Source organism: Panthera tigris, chromosome B4, assembly GCF_018350195.1.
Source record: "Panthera tigris isolate Pti1 chromosome B4, P.tigris_Pti1_mat1.1, whole genome shotgun sequence".
NCBI classification, from domain to species: domain Eukaryota; kingdom Metazoa; phylum Chordata; class Mammalia; order Carnivora; family Felidae; genus Panthera; species Panthera tigris.
In genome coordinates, this window is record NC_056666.1 from 51,304,408 (window position 1) to 51,325,427 (window position 21,020).

General features: G+C 36.8%; 1 protein-coding gene across 5 annotated transcripts in view; it reads right to left on the reverse strand.

Annotated features, from left to right (window-relative positions):
• Nucleotides 1–6,048: 6,048 nt before the first annotated feature.
• PLCZ1 (phospholipase C zeta 1) overlaps nucleotides 6,049–21,020 on the reverse strand; it is a 45,507-nt gene continuing 30,535 nt past the window's right edge. For 3 of the 5 annotated variants that reach the window (XM_015535876.2, XM_007072862.3, XM_042991845.1), the window contains 5 exons: nucleotides 19,304–19,420; nucleotides 17,811–17,983; nucleotides 11,480–11,612; nucleotides 6,985–7,134; nucleotides 6,049–6,193 (listed from right to left, as the gene is read on the reverse strand). In XM_015535876.2, coding sequence (XP_015391362.2) covers nucleotides 6,108–6,193; nucleotides 6,985–7,134; nucleotides 11,480–11,612; nucleotides 17,811–17,983; nucleotides 19,304–19,420 — 659 coding nt within the window. In that variant the 3' untranslated portion in view covers nucleotides 6,049–6,107. Of the gene's footprint in view, nucleotides 6,194–6,984; nucleotides 7,135–10,743; nucleotides 10,866–11,479; nucleotides 11,613–17,810; nucleotides 17,984–19,303; nucleotides 19,421–21,020 lie in introns of those variants that run through there. The other 2 variants (XR_006219808.1, XM_042991846.1) reach the window with 2 other exon arrangements.

A 21,020-nucleotide genomic window follows, 5' to 3' on the forward strand; every position in this document is an offset into this window, starting at 1 on the left:
AGAACTATAGACCAATTTCCCTGATGAACATGGATGCAAAAATCCTGAACAAGATATTAGCCAACTAGATCCAACAATACATTAAAAAAATTATTCACCACGACCAAGTGGGATTTATACCTGGGATGCAGGGCTGGTTCAATATCCGCAAAACAATCAATGTGATTCATCACATCAATAAAACAAAGGACAAGAATCATATGATCCTCTCAATAGATGCAGAGAAAGCATTTGACAAAATACAGCATCCTTTCTTGATAAAAACCCACAAGAAAGTAGGGATAGAAGGAGCATACCTTGAGATCATAAAAGCCATATATGAATGACCCAATGCTAATATCATCCTCAATAGGGAAAAACTGAGAGCTTTCCCCCTAAGGTCAGGAACAAGGCAGGGATGTCCACTCTCACCACTGTTATTCAACATAGTATTGGAAGTCTTAGCCTCTGCAATCAGACAACACAAAGAAATAAAATGTATCCAAACTGGCCAGAAGGAGATGAAACTTTCACTCTTCACAGATGACATGATACTCTATATGGAAAACCCAAAAGATGCCACCAAAAAACTGCTAGAACTGATCCATGAATTCAGCAAAGTTGCAGGATATAAAATCAACACACAGAAATCAGTTGCATTCCTATTCACCAACAATGAAGCAACAGAAAGAGAAACAAGGAATCGATCCCATTTACAGTTGCACCAAAACCCATAAAATACCTAGGAATAAATCTAACCAAAGAGGTGAAAAATCTATACACTGAAAACTATAGAAAGCTTATGAAAGAAATTGAAGAAGATACAAAAAAATGGAAAAAGATTCCATGCTCCTGGATAGGAAGAACAAATGTTGCCAAAATGTAGATACTACCCAAAGCAGTCTACATATTCAATGCAATCCCTATCAAAATAACACCAGCATTCTTCACAGAGCTAGAACAAATAATCCTAAAATTTGTATGGAACCAGAATACCAAAAGACCTGAATAGCCAAAGCAATCTTGAAAAAGAGAACTAAAGCAGGAGGCATCACAATCCCAGACTTCCAAGCTATACTACAAAGCTGTAATCATCAAGACAGCATGGTACTGGCACAAGAACAGACACTCAGATCAATGGAACAGAATAGAGAACACACAAATGGACCCACAAACGTATGGCCAACTAATCTTTGACAAAGCAGGAAAGAATACCTAATGGAAACAGGCAAAAGACATGAATAGACACTTCTCCAAAGAAGACATCCAGATGGACAACTGACACATGAAAAAATGCTCAACTTCACTCATCATCAGGGAAATACAAATCAAAATCACAATGAGATATCTCCTCACCCATCAGAATGGCTAACATTAACAACTCAGGCAACAACAGATATTGGTGAGGACGTGGAGAAAGAGGATCTCTTTTATATTGTTGGTGGGAATGCAAGCTGGTACAGCCACTCTGGAAAAAAGTATGGAGGTTCCTCAAAATACCAAAAATAGAACTACCCTATGACCCAGCAATTGCACTACTAGGCATTTATCCAAGGGATATAGGTGTGCTGTGTTGAAGGGACGCATGCACCCCAATGTTTATAGCAGCACCATCAACAGTAGCCAAAGTATGGAAAGAGCCCAAATGTCCATCAATGGATGAATGGATAAAGAAGAGGTGGTACATATATACAATGGAGTATTACTTGGCAATCAAAAAGAATGAAATCTTGGCATTTCGAACTACATGGATGGAACTAGAGGGTATTATGCTAAGCAAAATTAGCCAGAGAAAGACAAATATCATATGACTTCACTCATATGAGGACTTTAAGAAACAAAACAGATGAACATAAGGGAAGGGAAACAAAAATAATATAAAAACAGGGAGGGGGACAAAACAGAAGAGACTCATAAATATGGAACACAAACTGAGGGTTACTGGAGGTGTTGTGGGAGGGTGGATAGGCTAAATGTGTAAGGGGCACTAAGGAATCTACTCCTGAAATCATTGTCGTACTATATGCTAACCTGGATGTAAATTTAAAAAAATAAAAATAAAATTAAAACAAATATTTTGTCCCATTCTGTAAATTGCCTTTTCATTTTTGTATTTCAAAAAGCAAAAGTTCTTTTCTTTTTAAGTGAAGTCCAACTTACCATCTCTTTTATATGTCATGGTTTAATGTTCCAACAAACCCTTGCCTACCCCAAAGTTATAAGAATATTCTATCTTCTTTCTTCTAAAAGGTTAATAGTTTTTGTTTTAATTTCATAGTTTGACATTTAGATCTATAATCCATTTTGAGTTAATTTTTGTATATTGTGTGATGTAATCAATGCATTATTTTTTTTTCACAGACTGCCCTGGACCAGTAACCTAGATTCTGGCATTTACTATAGACCCTGGACAAGTTTAATGTTTTGGGGTTGTTTTGTTAACAGTAAAATATAGGATTGTTGAAAGGATTTAGGTTAATTTATGTTTAATATCAGCATATATTAGGTACTGCTGATGCTACAGATATGTCTCATGTTAGAAAAGTAACTGTCCTGGGAGAAGAACAGGAAAGAGGACTGGAAGTGTGAAAGTTAAACTGTTTACACATGGACAGTAGAAAGAGGCCATGTGTTGCTGAAAACGTGTAAGTTGTTAAGACATTTAACATCAACTCTCCCCCAACTACCACCAGGTGTTGGGCTGGTGTGTAACTATATAAGACACATAGATTCCAATCTATCATAAATTCAAACACCACTTTAATCCATCCCTTTGATGTTTGAAATGGAGATTTCTAATAGCTGGTAAAAATGTGTGCTCTAGTTATACAGAGACCTCAAATTCATGGTCTAAGAATCAAAAATGCATCATAAGAATCTTTTGTTGGTGCAAATATTTCTAGGGGGTTATTACTTTGAAATAAATGCAATTTAACCAACGTTTATATAGCACCAAGACTATGGAATCTTAATTACTTCTGCAAAATGAAATTCATGTATTGTCCCAATAAAATGTTCATTGTTCAAGTCCATAAAGCCTTCGCTGAAAGTGATTCCATTCTCTGTATACCAATCCACGTGAGCTTCTTACCACTGGGGCTCCCAAATATTCCTTGAAATTTGCATAAAGGTTTTAACTGCAACCTTTGGAGGTACTATCTTGGGTGCATTGTCTGTATCCCTCAGAAGCACAATGTACTACCCAAAATTACAATAAAAACCTCTTTTTATGGCTCCAGGGAGCTTCTCCACATTTCTTTAAGAGATAGAGTAACTTCACTCCTCAGCAACCAGTATCATTGGCCTCCAGTGGCCACCATCTCTCAAACAAAAGTCAGAGTAAGTCTAAATGGGGAGATTGTGCTCTTTCTGTTTTCTATCTGAGGCCCTAAACAACCACAAGCATTAAAAAAAGAGAAAATGTCACAATCAACAACATAACAAAACTTTCCTGTCGCACTGATCACTATATGGCAGTACATGTTACAGAAGGAGAAGCCAAGTTTATGTCTATGCCCTCCAGCCAAAGATCACCAGGAACACATACAGTTGGGTTTATGCTTGTTGTAATGAGAGAGATGCACAAATGGGGAACCATGGAGCAACTCAGTGATAGGATATTGAAGAGCACTTAATATTGGATTTAGGCTTGTGTTAGATGGTTTGTGGGGGCTTCAAGGAAGTAGGGCTCTCCTCTGCATTGGATGTTGTCAAGAATTGGGGGCAATTCTATGATTGGAATAAATCTCATCCATGAGATAAAAAGAATAAATCAAGGCAAAAGGTATAATTGGTAAACAATCAACAGCCATTCACGTTAGCCAGGATAGGAAGATGTTTGGCATTTTTGTTTTTGGACAATATTCATGTGTTTAGTCATGGCTACAAAGTAATCTTGTTTTTTTCTTGACCCATTGTAGTCACAGAGTGTCCTTGTCTGGTGGTGTTCTGTGAAGTCAGTCATGGTCAACAGAACACTATTGCCTAAATGTAAGCGTCAGGTAAGCTCCTACCAATGACAGGGCCTACCTGATAGTGCCACAGCAGTTCCTGGCTATCATTTTGTCAGTTGTATGGAAATGTACTCCAAAAAACATGACCTAGACTAAAAGATTGTAGACAGCTTCTCTGAGGAACTGACATTTCCCCTAAGAATTTAAGAGGTAATCTGTTGCCGCAGCCCAAGGGCTCATTTAGCCCTTTCATTCTGTTTCCTTCCCCCCACCAACACTATTTTTTCCTGCAAGTGAATTATGCCTAGACAGGAGGAGTCAAAGCTGGCTTCTCACATCATTCCCAACTTTCTCTAAAGTGAGAACATTCCCTGGCTCTGGAGTTTCTATGGTAGTTTCTATTGTGAGAAAATTAATAATAATAATAATAATAATAATAGTAGTAGTAGTAACAAGAACAATAATAATAATATTCCAGTACAATTCAAAAGGAAAGTAAATGATAAATAATGTATACAAAAAATGGAACCAAAGATGTTTAAGGGTATTATAAGATTATTGGACAGGAAATAAAATAATCTAAATGCTTCCTCTCAAAAATGCCTTTCTGATGTAGAGTGGGGATATTGAAAATGAAGGATTTGGTCTTCAAAGTTAGTGAGCTGAATTTAATTAGTACCTGAAGAAAAAGTGAGAAAAAAAATACATATATCTTTTTTTCTCCCTCATTTCAAATCTTGGTGGTATAAACAAGAAATAGAAGTTTATACTGCTGTAGAATTAGTGAACTCTTGCCTAACTCACCTGATCAGTCTTTAAATCTCATGGAATTCCAGATCTTCAAAAGGCTTTAGGAGTTTAGAAAAGGTTAAAGCCTTGGGCCAATGGGCTGAATATCTCACCTGCTAATGTTCTGAACAATAGGTGTTTTAAACGAGATCTTTTTCTTATCTAGCAAAATAAAAAGCATCCCTCTGGGAAGTGGCTGTGCCCCCCTATGGGAAGAGTGTACCCCACTCTTAAATCTAGAAACTGTATAAGAGAGCATCTTGATGATGATGTACTGGGACAGTTCTTACTACTTATGGCTTCAGTATTTGAATTCCCGGTGGCATTATTATTTTAAATATTTGGTTTTGAGGGTAAGTCATAGTAGTAAAATATGGTAAATGGGTTATTTTTTATTTTTCTAGCCAGCAAGAGATAATACATTAGTAAACACCTCAAACCATCATTTGTGATTTTAGTTATAAGTTCAGATTTAATTTCAACAAATACCTATCAGGGTCCCCTAATCAGTCGAAAATTGTGCTAGGTACTTTCGCCTCACTCCATGCAACAATGCAGTAGGATAAGTATTAATATGCCTGTTTTTTGAAGAAGAGTTCATAAGAAACTGTATTATGCTCCATATATCTTTTAGTAAATCAAAATCCTGCTGATGGTGAGAAGCCCAGCCTATGAAATAGCACAGGAATCCCATCTCTGACCAAGAGACAACCTTCAAAGTACATTTAGCACAGATTCAGAAACATTGTGGGTTAATTCAGAGATGCAAGCCTAGAAGCCCACGTAGTAGATCTCTTTTACAGGTATGGAGATTGAATTCCATTTGACTGCAAATCAATTTCATATACACTCATAAAAATGTCTGTGTAATTACAGGGTACCAAATCCAATGCACAGCATCTAAGAACTAGCTCGAGAAGGCAGGGGCTAATTACTGTCTAGGATATAAAAGGGCACAAAGCACCTGGGAATCTAATTCCTTTTCACTACCACTTGCAGTAGTGGGTGTCAAGAAGTTAAAACACTCTTAGATTTCACATTTCTTTTTACTGATAAATATTTGCCAACATATCTTATATAATCAGACATATTTTAAGAGCTTGTAAGTTCTACCAATTTAAAATGATACAAGCAGGTGGCAAGAGCAGCTTCAGCAATAGAGGAACAGGAAAATCTGGCTGACAAGAATGCCACACTGTTGCGAACCTCTGAAGGTTTGGTTCTCCTTTTTCCACCATTCTATTTTGCGCGTTACAGGTGAACTTGCTCAATATTTCTGTTTTTGCAAATAATTATTTTGCTTCATGTTAAAAAAAAGATATAGACATTCATTTTGGCGGTTTTATTACGATGTATAGCTAATGATATGTCAGGTGCTATTAATTGCTATCTGACGTACCAAACGTAAATAAACAGTGAGGCAGGCTCAAGACTCTCGCCCATTCTGGAAAACAGAGGAACACGACGGTAACCTGCAAAAGGAATCAGAGCTAATTAGAACAATAAAGATAAATTAGCAGTGTTCCCGATAGAGCTGCTGAGAAAGAACATTATCTTTACTAAGCATAGGTAAAAACTATGACAGCATAGTTATATTCATCTTGCGTGTTAATTCCCCACAAACTATAAAATATTTGAAGCTTCTATTTTGACTTCTTACTGCCTAACGCTGAACACACAGCTCACACTTCTTCTCTCTCAAAGTGCAGTGTGCTAAATTAGCCACCACCCTTCTGCTTCAGACTCTGTTTCCAAGGTACAGCTCAGATGGTGTTAGAGAAGTAAACACAAACACGTTGGGATGAGTTAATTGGGAGCAGAGTATAAATCACCCCAGCAAGCTGACTACAACATAAAGGCAGCCCTGAAAAGAGTCAAGAAGGGATTGTCTTGGGTTCCCAGTCTCTCCTTGGGTAGAAGAATGAGTCACTGCTTGTCCCTTCTCTTTGATTCCCATCCTTTATTTCTTTGTGGTAGTCATGACTACTCTTAATTGAAACAAAAGAGCGATGATCCATGTAAAGAAATGCTCATACATACCAAGTTGGTCTAATTTGTCTTCCCAGCAATCCCAAACCACAACCCCACCTTCCTATGTGAAAACACATTTCTATAATTCCACTGAGAGAAAATGTGTGTCAATTCATAAAATTTCCTTTACATCTGACTCTCATGAATAGAGCTATTTGGTATATCAATGTGTGTCTTTGGTAAATTTAAATTATAATTGGTATCACAATCCTGTTACTTTTAGGAATATTACCTTTGTTCATGCTTAAAACTGGTAAAGTATATTGGCCAAGAAATTCATTTCCAGTTATTAAACCTTGACTTTCAACAACAAAACGCATCAATGCCAATTCTGGCACTTGAATAATAAATGTGAACGTTTCATTCCATCTTGGACTAAAAGCTGAAAGATAAAGGAAGATATAATCAAAGAATCATAGACGTGTTCTTTAGGGAATAATACATAATAGCTGTTCTCTGAAATTTTTCTTTTCAACACTTAGTAATGTTAATAGCTTATGTTTTAGAGCACTTGAATTTTTCACTCATCCAATGAGAAAGGAATAATAATGACAGTAGCAATAACTATTGGGTCTTTAGTATTGCTGGGCAATATAAGAACTTTAAGTAGATAATGTCATTTAATTCTTACCACAAACCCATCAGGGTTATTACAACCCATATTTACGGATGAGAAAACTGAGCCAGAAATATATTACACAACTTCCTCAAGGTTTCACATACATAGTCATTAAGTGGCAGGACAGGAATTCAAACAAATGGAGTCTGATTTCAGAGCAGAAATTTTTCATTAAGCAACATGAATGCTATGTTTGGGCATTTCAGTAACAAATACATGAAATAACATAATTTTTCTATAGCAGTTCCTATTATGGGAAGAACCCCATAGACAGTTGTTGGCCTAAGAGCTAAGTGCTCCAAAGCCAGCCTTTGATCCTTCTTTTGACTAAGTGCTCACTTTAAAGTCCCAAGTTGATGAGTAAGTTAGATCTCTAGCAAAATAAATCATCCCAAACAACAATTTCTTGCCAAATAAGAAATCCATCACGATATGACCCAAATCATCCAATTCTTAAGTGTAATTTAATGGAATCAAATTCACATCCGGGGGCCCTGGGTGGCTCAGTCAGTTAAGCGTCCGACTTCAACCCAGGTCATGATCCCATGCTTTGTGGGCTCAAGCCCTGCATCAGGCTCTGTGCTGACAGCTTGGAGCTCAGAGCCTGGAGCCTGCTTCGGATTCTGTGTCTCCCTCTGTCTCTGCCCCTCCCCTGTTTGCACTCTGTCTCTCTGTCTCCCAAAATAAATAAAAATTAAAAAAGAAATTCACATCCAGATAAAATATAAAATCTACTTAATAAAGACTCAAAGGTTCAGGGTGAAATAATATTGTTTTCATGTACAAAGGTAATGCTATGCCTGCTATGTCAATAGGTTTTGCTCTTTAGGTCACCCTTCCAGAAGCATTAAAGAATTTGTGACTAATTTGTCACAAATTGTAAAGAATTTGTTTTCTGTGGTACATCTGTGGTCAACAAGCACACATTTACCTGAGAGTGATCCAGAATACTGTCTATGCCCATGAAAATATTAAACCAATTGACTCACGCGGGTATAATGAATGTATTACCTTGCCTTAAGAAAGGAAATAATTCTGGGACACCTGGGTGGCTCGGTCAGTTAAGTGTTCAACTCTTGATTTTGGCTCAGGTCATGATCTCATGGTTCATGAGTTCGAGTCCCACATCGGGTTCTCCACTATCAGCACAGAATCTGCTTCAGATCCTCTGTCCCCCATTCTCTCTGCCCATCCCCCACTCATGCTCTCTAACTCAAAATAAATAAGTTAATTTAAAAAAAAAAGAAAAGAGAAAACTCCATAGAGTACAGGAGCAGGTCTAAGAGTCAGTTCTTTATACACACTGCAAAATGTCTGCACAAAATTCTTATACTGACTTATCTTCCTCCTCCAACCCTAATTCACTATAAACAGTCTCCCTTTCTCTGTCTCACATATATCATATGTATTCTATGAGAAGGTCTTTTTATTTGTGAAAAAGAAAGAAAGAAAGAAAGAAAGAAAGAAAGAAAGAAAGAAAGAAAGAAAGAAAGAAAGAAAGAAAGAAAGAAAGAAAGAAAAGGAAGGAGGAAAGAAGGGAAGTAAATCAGGATACCAAATTTGATAGTTACAGTTTTCTCTGGCATGACCAAAACTGAAGAATTGCTTCCACACCTTACCCAAATATGATCTTTTTCCTTCCACTCTCATGTCTCTTATTACACCACAATTACTCTAGCAGCTAAGCCACCTTAGTATCCTCCTTTGTCCAGCTTTCTAGACTTTTACTCCCGCTAGTCTTCCTCACATAAGTCCTCCATTGCTTTTCTGATGCCTGTGCCTTCTTTAGCCTGAATTCCCCATCCTCTAGCCATGAAATCATATCCTGACTCTATTTTGTATTCCTCATTTCCCCCACATACACATCTTCCTACCTAATCTGTAGAAATAATCTCCTTAAAGCTCAACTATATTAGTGTTATATCCCTGCTTAAGAGTTTTAATTCTATTCATTTTCTACATACAACACAGAAAAGAAAGTACCTAACACCTCATCTTGGCTCTCATGATTTTCCATGACCATTCCCAACCTAACTTTTATATTTTATCTCACACTAATCCCTCTTAAGTACCCTGTACTTCACCCATTTTAAACTTCAGTACTTTCACCTAGCGTGTTTGAAGCTAGTCTTCTCCAGGTTTTAGCGTGCATATTATTCCTTTTGCCTACAATGCTTTCATCCACAATCTCTGGGAAAAAAATCTGATTCATTCTCCAAAACCATCTCCAAATGTGCCCCTTCCACTACAATTCTCTGTACTTTCCTTAATACACTAATGACTTGGGGCACCTGGGGGCTCAGCTGGTCAAGCGTTTGACTCAGGTCATAATGTCACAGTTCGTGAGTTCAAACTCTGTGTCTGGCTGACAGATCCGGCTTGGAATTCATTCTCTCTCTCTCTCTGCTCTCTCTCTCCCTCTTCCCCTCCCCTGCACGCTCTCGTTCTATCTCAAATAAAGAAATAAACTTAAAAAAAAAAACACTAATGACTCTATCGTGATAGTTTTATTGTATCTCATGTCCCATACTGAACTGAAAACTATCTAAAATAGAGTTAGTTGGGACATACATAAATAATAATACCTTTAATAAGTAGAGATCTTAAGTTTTTTGACACTTAGCATCAGACTTCCAATAAAACAGGCTCAGTAATGTTAGATACACCAAATTTAATTTCACAGGAATATTTCCATAAAACCCAGGACGTAATCTAAATTCTAATGGGAGCTAGAAACACATTATAAGGGGTGTGCTGTATAAATAAATGTTCTGTGTATCTTGCCATGAAGATTCAAGTATGGGGATGAAGAGAACAAGAGGTAGGTTACTATAAGCTTCCTGACATAAGCGGCTACCATTTCTTGACAAATCCATTGTAATGTGCCTTCAGCTCTGAGGAATGACAAATAAGGCGGCAGGTCATCACCAATATCCCTTCCCATCGACGACCTATGATGAAGTAACCAAAACTCCCCACATCTTTTTTCCATGCCCTTTGCATGAGGGGCCACACTGGAAGAGTATTTGGGGTGTCAGTGCAGGGGGCAGATGGTGGATATTACTGGAGATGACCCACCCAAAAAAAAAAAAAGTGTTAAAACTGCACCTGTTTTTCTGTCAGTGCCATTTAATCTGGTACGTACTTTCAGACTCTGAAATGAAGCCCACTATACTTTGGGAATACCCACTCAAAGAAAATTACAGACTCACGAATCAGTTCCAAGGTCTCCTCCAAGGTGATCCAGACTAAAGGTCAATCCCAGGAATCTACACTGTAATGTCCTTAATGGTTTCAAACTCAACCAAGAAGTGACAACATCAGTACTGTATTACATAAAATATCACAGGATTGCAGAACTGAAAATCTTACCCAAGTCACTTCCATTTCTACATTTCCCTTCTGGCAAAAAAGACTGACTTATGAATCCAAATATTGTATGAGTGGGTTTCTATGGCATCTTTAGCCAGAGCCAGAAGTCACAGACCTTTGATCTAAAATAATTCAAACAGCGAAGTAAAAATGGGTAACATGCTGTATCAGAACAATCGTACATTCTTTATTTTACACAAAGTCTAGAAGCTAAGCAGCTTTGCAGCCATCAAAATGCCTCTTGAATTCAGCAATATGGTACATAAAAAGGAGGTCAAAGTGTAAAAAAGCAGTAATTTTGGGTGCCTGGGTGGCTCAGTCGGTTAAGCATCCGACTCTTGATTTCAGCTGAGGTCATGATCTCATTTTTTTGTGGGTTCAAGCCCCACATCGGGCTCTGCACTGATAGCATGGAGTTTGCCTGGGATTCTCCCTCTCTTTGTTCCTACCCTGCTCACACTCTCTCTCAAAATAAATAAATAAACTTAAAAAAAAAAGCAGCAATTTTCGGACCAGATAAATTTTTGTATCTGTAATCTGAAAACATATCTGAACAATACATTGAATCATTATCCAATTGTTTTTGCTGTATATAACACTTTGGTCACCTTAAACCTAATGCAAAGCCCTGGCCTTATGATTAATAAATATGTATCAAAACTCTATCAATAGACAAATTATAAGCTTTCCAGCAAGAAATCCAGTAGAAGTTCAATAAAATATGTTAGGAGCTCACCATTTCTTTTAATGACACGAGTCTGCTGTTTTGTTTGATCATTTGGAACACCAAAAAGTTCTAGAATCACTAATGCGTCAGCTTTGTTAGATGATGAATGGTTACTGGGAGGTAACTGGATACCACTGATGAGCTGCACAAAAGTATTTGAACACAGAAATTTAGCAGGATATCAAACTGTACGGTCATGTAATTTGAAAATAAAACATGTATTTCAGAAAAGATTATAGACTCTCAGTTCCCACAAAAAAATTAAGAGTGGAATATAGTGTATATTTTAAACTTTAACCCTTTTATCCTCAAGCGTCAATAGGTAAATACTAGGAATATGTCTACATTATTCTAATTTCACTATATAATTATAGTAGAATTCACACTGAGTTTTATAGTTCAACGTATATTTTTATTTTTAAAGCATATGTTTTGGGGGTGCCTGGATGGCTCAGTCGGTTAAGCATCTGACTCTTGATTTTGGCTCAGGTCATGATCTCATGGTCATGAGTTTGAGCCCTATATCGGGCTCCCTGCTGTCAGCACAGAGTCTGCTTCAGATCCTCTGTCTCCTCTCTCTCTCCCCCACTCCTGCTTGAGCTCTTTCTCTCTCTCAAAAAATCAATAGATGTTAAAAAATAAAATAAAATAAATCAAATAAAGTATTTGTTATAGCTGTTAAAAGCCATTGCTTAAAAGTATTGTTATAATCACAGTCTACTGTAAACCAGGCTGAATTACTCTGATAACATGAACTATTTTGAAATTCATATTGTCTGTCTACAGCCAAAAATTAGAAACAATATTAATACTACTTCTGAAATGTAAGAAAAAACACTGCATAATTTCCTATGATAGCATTCTTGATAGTATAATTTATATGTTTGGATAATTTATCACAAAATCTTATATTATCTCTTGTTGTCAATATTATCATAACTAACCTGAGTCTGACAAAATCAATGATTTCATACGTATATTAAGAACTGGGTATCAGAACACTTAAACTAATCATAGTTTTATTTAACCCTTTATTAGTCAAACTAACTGTTGAAGCTAAGTTTTGTCTTACTTTAAGGAGCAAAGTCCAAACAAAAGACAATTATTCAAGTGTATTCATTTGTAAAATGTACTAACCTAAAAATTGAGGCATAATTTTAATTTCTGAAGATTATAATAAACAGGAACAAATAAATAAGTTTCAATAAGAATGAAAGAAGGAATGAAAGAAGGAAGAGAAAAAAAAGAAACAGAAAAAGTGCCAATGTGTAATTTTTCCTTTCCTACATCCACACATTTAAACATTAGCTGGAAACCAGGGTGACTGTGCAAATATTTAACAACTAGTATGGAATGGGCATTGATCGACCAGCATAAATTAGACACCAGGTTAGCTAGACAGAACATTGGCCATAAACAACTAGCACACTGACACGAGAGCCTACCAGCTGAATATCCCCTCTGCAGGTAATAGACCCTTGCCAATATGGAAAAGTTCAGCTTTTAGTGCACATCACACCAAAAAAAAAAAAAATCATCTCACTAAAAATAATAATAATAATTGAATATGAGAACTGACAGAGAATTTAGAAACTATTATTCAAATAATTTTTACACTCTGATTCACAGAAGCCCTTTCAGGGGCCACCACAGAAGACAAATGTCAAACAGAAGACCTTTAGTGGTCAACAAGAACACCTCTGCTTTCATCTATTGGCCTTATGCATCAGACTTTGAACTTGGAAAATTGTTGCATTGTTTTTATAAATTCGAAAAGGGTTGACCTAATCTGAAACTCTTAATTTGAGAGATGACAAAGATTAAACCAGAAATGTTGAAATGCTTTTATCGGGGACATAAAGCAAATGGCAAAACTATGCCTTTTGAACCCTGAGTCATGCCTTCCCCAATTTGCACAAGTTGTAATCACAAAGCTCTCTACGATGATCAAAGCAAGCAAGAAAGACCCACATGACTATGGCAGCAGTTTCCTGGGAAAATCATTAATCGTGCCTGTTTTACATCATGCCACTTATGTCGCTACATGAGAACCTTCAGAAGCAAACAGGTGGCATTTGTAAACATCCATGCATACTAGCCATCTTCCATCTTCTCTTTCTCAATCAAAGAGCACATATGTTCTCTTTACTATTCTTAACTTGAAAAAGAAGTCATTCATTCAATTAATTTGCATATATTGAACATATACTTTGTGTCAGGCACTAGGGATAAGACTTGCACGAAACAGTCCTTATCCTTACAGGGCCTTCAGACAAGGGGGGGAGAAAGACAAGTACAAGTAAATAAACAATTACAGGGGTACCTTGTTTTATTGAGCTTCATTTTATTCCATTTTGCAGATATTGCATTTTTTACAAATTGAAGGCTTGTGGCAATTCTGCATCGAGCAAGTCTATTGGCACCAGTTTTCCAACAGCATTTGCTCACTTCATGCTTCTGTGTCACATTTCGGTAATTCTCACTTTTAAACCCTTTTATTATTATTATATTATTATAGTGATCGGTGTTCGGTGATCTTTGATATTACTATGGTAATTATTTGGGGGTGCCACAAACCATGCCCATGTAAATCAGCAAACTAATAAATGTGTGTGTGTTCCAACTGCAGATGTGGTGGAGACAGCAAGAGAATTACAATCAGCAGTGGAGCCTGAAGATGTGATTGAATTACTCCAATCTCATGATAAAACTTGAACAGATAAGTTTCATCTCGGGGAAGATGCTGTGATGATTGTTGAAATGACAACAAAGGATTTAGAATATTACATCAACTTAGCTGATGGAACAGTACCACACTACCCAAATCTCCAGCCACTGCCACCCTGATCAGTCAACAGCCATCAACATTGAGGCAAGACCCTCCACCAGCAAAAAGATTTTGACTTGCTGAAAGCTCAGATGATGGTTAGCATTTGTTAGCAACAAAGTATTTTTAATTAAGGTACGTACATTTTTTTAGACAGAATACTACTGCACACTTAATAGACTATAGTATAGTAGAAACATAACTTTCATATGTTCTGGGAGACCAAAAGATTCATTTGACTTGCTTTATTGTGATATTCACTTTATTGTGGTTGTCTAGAATGAAACCTGCAATATCTCTGACATATGCCTGTATAATACAATGGCTAGTATATGCATGTATAGGGTGTTATGGAAAAACAAAACTACAAAAAGAAGCGTAACTAATTTAGTGGAGGAAAAAAACTTCCAAAAATAAGTGACCCTGTAAATCTTGAAAAATAAGTGTGAAGGCAACAGGCAGGTGAAAGCTGGAAGAATAATCCAGCCAAAGGAAAAAGCATAAGCAATGCATGCAGGTAGCATGTGGACAGAAAAGGCTTCCATATGGTTACAGAAAAAGCTACAAGACTGGAAGTGGTGAGAAGTGGGGCTGGAGAATTAGGCTAAGCCCCAACTAAGAAAGCAAGCAGGAAGCATAAAGAAATATTAAGTAGGCATGATGAGATTAGTACGGAGCACAATCTCTCTGGGCCACTTGTGGAAGATGGGTCAGGAGGACTGAGACAGGCTAAGTGAAAACCCCTTAGAAGGTCAAACGAATAAATGTGATGACAGGTAACAAATTCTTTAAAAAAAAAAAAAAAGTAGCATATGGCATCAGACCAAGAGATTGGATAAGGAAGATATTTCGAAGTAGGATCAGTGAAATTTAGAGATGGATTGAACACAGTAATTGATAAAGATGTGGAAAGAGAGGAATGGTTCCCAATTTTGTAGGCTGAGTTAATTGACACAATGAATTCGACTAAGTTCGTTGACCTTTAAAGAAAATAAGATTGGAGCGGGCAGGGGTGTTCAGCCTTTAATATTTTTAAGTTTGACAGAACAGGGATTAAACAGGTAAGGATGCTAATTAAGGTATTTAAAATATTCCTTTATTCCAGAAATGAAGTCAGATTAGATTTGGGCATTGTTGGCAGTTGAAACCATGAATGTATATAAAAGGACACAAGGAGAATAGTTTGAGATGAGGATTAAGAAAAAGCCTTAGCAATATAAATATTTCAGAGCTGGGTAGAGGAAGAGGAGCCCACAAATGTGAACAAGAAAGAATCATTTGAGACGGAGACAGGTAGGAAGAGATAGGAAAGCCCCAGCACAGTAAGCAGATTTGTGAGGAATAGATCACAAAGCGGCTGATTCATCCCTTTTTCTCACTGGAACAGCAATGACAATTACTAGACTAGGTGTTTAGAACAATGCAGACTTTTGCATTTTTTCATTCATGCAAAAAGGCAACAGGGAGACCTTGGTTCAGATGTCGAAAGAGATTGAAATACCGCCCACCTATTGAGGCTGAAGAGATCAACAGAAATTTAAAAGGCATTAAAGGAAATCAACGGAAGTTAAAATATTAATGTATACTTTCCAGCTAACACCATAACGAAAAAGTAAAAGAAAAATTTACTAACCTTTAGATTGTTGTATTAAAAAATACAAAAAGAATGCCAAAGTTATATTTGCAAAGGCAGTTTAATGGACAATATTTTGCTGGATCCTAGAAAGAGTGCCAACTAATTGATTTGGGGCTGCATCAGTGCTGAAGGCAGTTTCTACCTAGCTACCGTATGCCCTTACTTTAGAGTCTCAGAATCCCTAACAACCAAGAAAAAAGTCAACTACATACTTTGGCACTATACTACTATATAGTCTATATATAGCTACTGTATATATATATTTGCTGCCACTATCTGCTGCAGTGGCCAGGATCATTTCTGTCTCATTCAATTTTGCTATACTCTCTTTCCACCTCCATCTCTGGAAAAGGCAACATCTCTTAAGTTTCCATTCTCAGCTGGGACAAAAAGGCTAGAGCCTGAAGTGGATGAAAATAGTCCCCCAAGCCCCGTGACATCAGGACCGTAGAGGAAGGAGCCAAGGGAGGAAGACTTATGGGGGCATGCCTTCTGGGTGATAGCATTTCCTGCACTCTGACAGCCAGGGAACCAGAGAAGGCAAGCTCTCATCAGCCAGCACAGCCAACACACTCCCGAGTGAGAACAGGAGACACAAAAACCCTGATGGGGTGGGGGGGAGCGCTAGGTGGCTCAGTTGATTAAGGGTCCTATCCTACTCTTGATTTCAGCTCAGGTCATGATCTCATGGTTCATGAGATCGATCCCTGCATTGGGCTCTGTGCTGACGGCACCAAGCTTGGTTGGGATTCTCTCTCTGCTCCTCCCCCACTGAGCACACATGTGTGCGCGCTATCTCTCAAAATAAATAAAATAAACTTAAAAAAAAAGAACCTGAGATGATTCATATGGTTCTAGGAGCAACTAGTTAATTAAAGACAGGAACTGAAGAGCCCTACCCACCCAATTTGTTGCAAACCACAGGTGCAGATACAATCTAAAATAGAATTGCTTATACCTAAATGGACAGAAAAAGCTAGGGGCTTTTCAGATGATTCAGTGACATTTAAAAAAGGAAATAAATATAGCACTTTGGTTATAGAAGAATAAGAAAGTTTTCAAAAATGTCTATACTAATGGAAACAATAAATTTTAGACAACTACTTTTACTCCCAATAAAATGACACAGACTATATAATAAAACAAAAGATGAAATAACAAGACAGGAGTCAGGGGGAAAGGGTGCTCGCTAGGATACAGACAGAAATAAAAAGGAAGCAGTGTGAGGTAAATAAAAATTAGAGGGGAAGAAACCGATGATGCAGAAGAAAAATTCACATCTACATTAGAATCAGTAAAGAATAAAATCAGATACGGAGGAAAATCAAAGGCAGAAAAAAAAAGTGAGTTGACGGGAATTAGTACACATGCAGGCAGATACTCATGAACAGCGTATGCATACTTTTGGTTTCTAAGTACTAACCAAACTCTATTCAGACACAAGGGGCAAAACTTCTGAGCTGTGGAAGTCTAAATCTGGAGATTAATGAAAAGCAAGGTGCTCCTAAAATCTTTTAGTAAAATTCTGTGAAGTTAAGGAGGAAGAGAGTAGCGTATCCACAGGGTAACTAGTGGGCTGAACTCAGACTTCTCTATCACATTATTAAATGCCTAAAGACGATGGAATAAAAAAACTTTGGCGAGGAGAAGCTTTCAGCGTCAATATTTCTATTCACAAGCAGGATAATCATTCATGCCAGAAGTCAACAGAAAGATTTTCAGATACAGAATGGTGCTGAAATACCACTCCTTTTTAATATCTAAAAAGATCAACTGAAATTTAAAGGACATTAAAGGAAATTAGTAGAACTCAAAATATTAATGCATACTCTCCAGCTTATACAACAACCATAAAAAGTAAAAGCTATTAATCTTACCCTTATTGTAAGTGTAACTGGATCACTCTGGTTTGGTGGTTTATTCGGATTAAACTGTGTTTTAATATCTCTTAGGAAGTGTGGTTTCAAAATATATCCAGAACCACCATTATCCAAAAATTTCCCATTTTGAAGATCCATAGGCAGACCAGGTGTCTGGAAATTTAAGGCCACTGTGAGCAAAAAGTATTTTGATATTGTCAGGAATTAGAGGGTACAATTAAATAAACACAGTTAAAAGATATACTGAAATCTAATCATGGATTTTAGATCTCTAAACATTTTAAGAGCAAGCATCATTAGCCAGAATAATTCCTGATTTTTAAGCATTTCTTCCTGCCATGTGTATATTAATTTACAAAGGTGAGTTTCAAAGTTTAATTTTTAAATTATAACTTTGATTTAAAAATCAAGCTGGCGTACAATATAAATTATAGAATAGCAATGTACAGATCAGATGACATTCAGGAAATACAAGAATAGAGAAAATAGGCACACTAGGTGCCAGAAGAAAAGACACCAAATATTTTATAAACTTTCAGGTCCAAAGGGATACTGTTATCACTTAAAGAGAAAGGGAAAAACAGGCAGAGCAATAATTGCTGTTAAAATATAAAAATACATCCAGGCCACCTAGGTGGCTCAGTTGGTTATGCGTCTGAATTCGGCTCAGGTCATGATCTCAGTTTGTGGGTTTGAGCCCCACATTGGGCTCTGTACTGATAGCTCAGAGCCTGGAGCCCGCTTCGGATTCTGTCTCCCTCTCTCTCTGCCCTTCCCCAGCTCTCACTCTGTCTATCTCTCTCAGAAATAAATAAACAATAAAAAAAAGTAATAAGAAAATAAAAATAAAAATAAAAATAAAAATACATCCATATAGGCTGGTAATACCATCCTCTCTCTCCCTAACATCCCCTCACCCACCAATCCTAACCCCACTCTTCCCCTCTGTCCACAAACCTATGAGCCTTGCTGCAATCCAGGAGCAGAGGGCTTTACACCTGGTACCTTCTGACTGGTTAGTGCCTGTGTGATAACAGCTAATGAATTTGGAATAAGGAAAGTCTGGTAAAGACAAATAACAAAGCTATGCAATCTCATTCACTTTTCAGTACTGTGAATGTAGAACTGGTGTAAAGTATAAAAGGTAGAAGTCACTTGATTTAAAGAAGCCCTTAGCAAATCTTTCAAGCAAAGAACTTGATATTCACTGTCCTCTGACATCCATTTTTATTTCTTTTTTCTCTTCCTACCTCTCCCATGCTAACTCTTCATGAATTTAACTTCCATGTGCCTAATTCTCACTTAGATTTACCCTCTCTGACCCATTTAGGAATAACTTCAGCTCTTGAAACCAATGATTCATCATTATTGCCTGACCCCAAAACACCCAGGGTCAAAAAATCTACTTGGGAAGTTCTTTTCATAAGTCGTTCATTAATTCATAAAATGAATTTATTATCTTCTTTTTGCCAAAACTCAGTGTAACATACCCATTTGACAACCTATATTCCAAAATTCTTGAGGATTAAAATTAGAGGAGTCTGTTCTTGTTGCTTTGGGATAAATTCTGGTAATGAACCTCCTGGTGTGAAGAACAAACTCGTGGGCTAAAAAAATATAAGAACATCATGAGAGATTTCAGATAAACTAAATAAACGGCTATGCCTCTCTATGTTATAGAATCCTAGAATTGTTTCAGTACTTCTGATATGTATTGTTTAGGCAAAAATATTTGCAATTCATGGAAATCAAAATAAATCCAGGTCTTTGACGCTGCAATTCACTCTTATTGAGAAACTAATAATTTTTATTCGACAATTTTATGTATACTAAGCATTCACTTGAGAAAAAAATTATTAAATAATATATTTCATTTTTTCACATCCAAATTAATTTCTTCGATGTAAGAATATATAAAAATCCCAAATAAAACGCATCCAGTGCTCGCTTCGACAGCACATATACCAAATAAAATGCATCCATTTTTTAAAACAAACTTGTATCTTTCTTCATTTTGTCTTTTTTTTACATTGGTTTTCACATTAGGGCAGAATCACATGTAAGTCACATAAAGAGATATAATGCCATCCAAATTAACCCAGCTGAATAGTCAACAGATTCTCAGCATTGAAAGGGACCTTAAAGTTATTCAATTCAGCTGCCAACCCTAACCACCACAGCATCTTCCCTCAAATTCCTTCAATGTCTGTTTGCATGTCTCCACTGAAAGAGAACCTGCTACCTCCCAATACAGCAGTCCTCCCTTATTTGTGGTTTTGCTTTCCATAGTCTCAGTTACCCACAGTCAACCAAGGTCCAAGGCAGATCATCCTACTTCTGACAAATCACCAGACAGTCACTAGTACCCTAACACTGCATCACAACACCTGCATCATCCACCTCGTCTCATCTCATCTCATCATGTGGGCATATTACTATCTCACATCATCACAAGAAGAAGGGTGAGTACAGTACAATAAGGTATTTTGAGAGAGACCCCATTCACATAACTTTTATCATAGTATGTTATAGTTATTCTATTTCATTGTTAGTTATTGTTGTTAATCTCTGTGCCTCCTTATAAACTCAACTTTATCATAGAAATATATGTACAGGACAAAACATAGCATATATAGGGTTGAGTACTCCACAGCGTCAGGTATAGTTCTGATTATTTCAAATGTTTTCCTTACCGAGATAAGGTCTATACTTAGAGTTCACGCACACGTATGCACAAACACACACACATACCACACACAGTCCATTTGTTTCTCTCTATTTATGTTTCTACTTACATATTTTTATAAGCTTATATATATGTATATATTCTATTTAAATCACTTGAGATTCAGAACTAATTTATGCCCTTTACCATTGGACATCTTTGAATTTTTTAGCACAGTTTCGTGTTTCTCCAAGGCTTTTATTCTTTCATTAAGCAGATCCTGTTCCCACAACTACTCCTGCTAATATGGTGACCAGGATTAGGAGAAATGCTTATTGCCTATGGCCCACTACCTTTGATAGTCAAACTAGAATAGAATCATTGTCAAGTTAAAAATTATAATTACTGAAGTTAATAATAATTAACTTCATCAGCTCTCAATTTTAGAAGTTACACACTCCTTGAGAGAAAGTTTATTTTAAGCTACTCATGTATAAATACATCATGTATGTCCAACTATCATGATCCCTTATCCAGCCCTA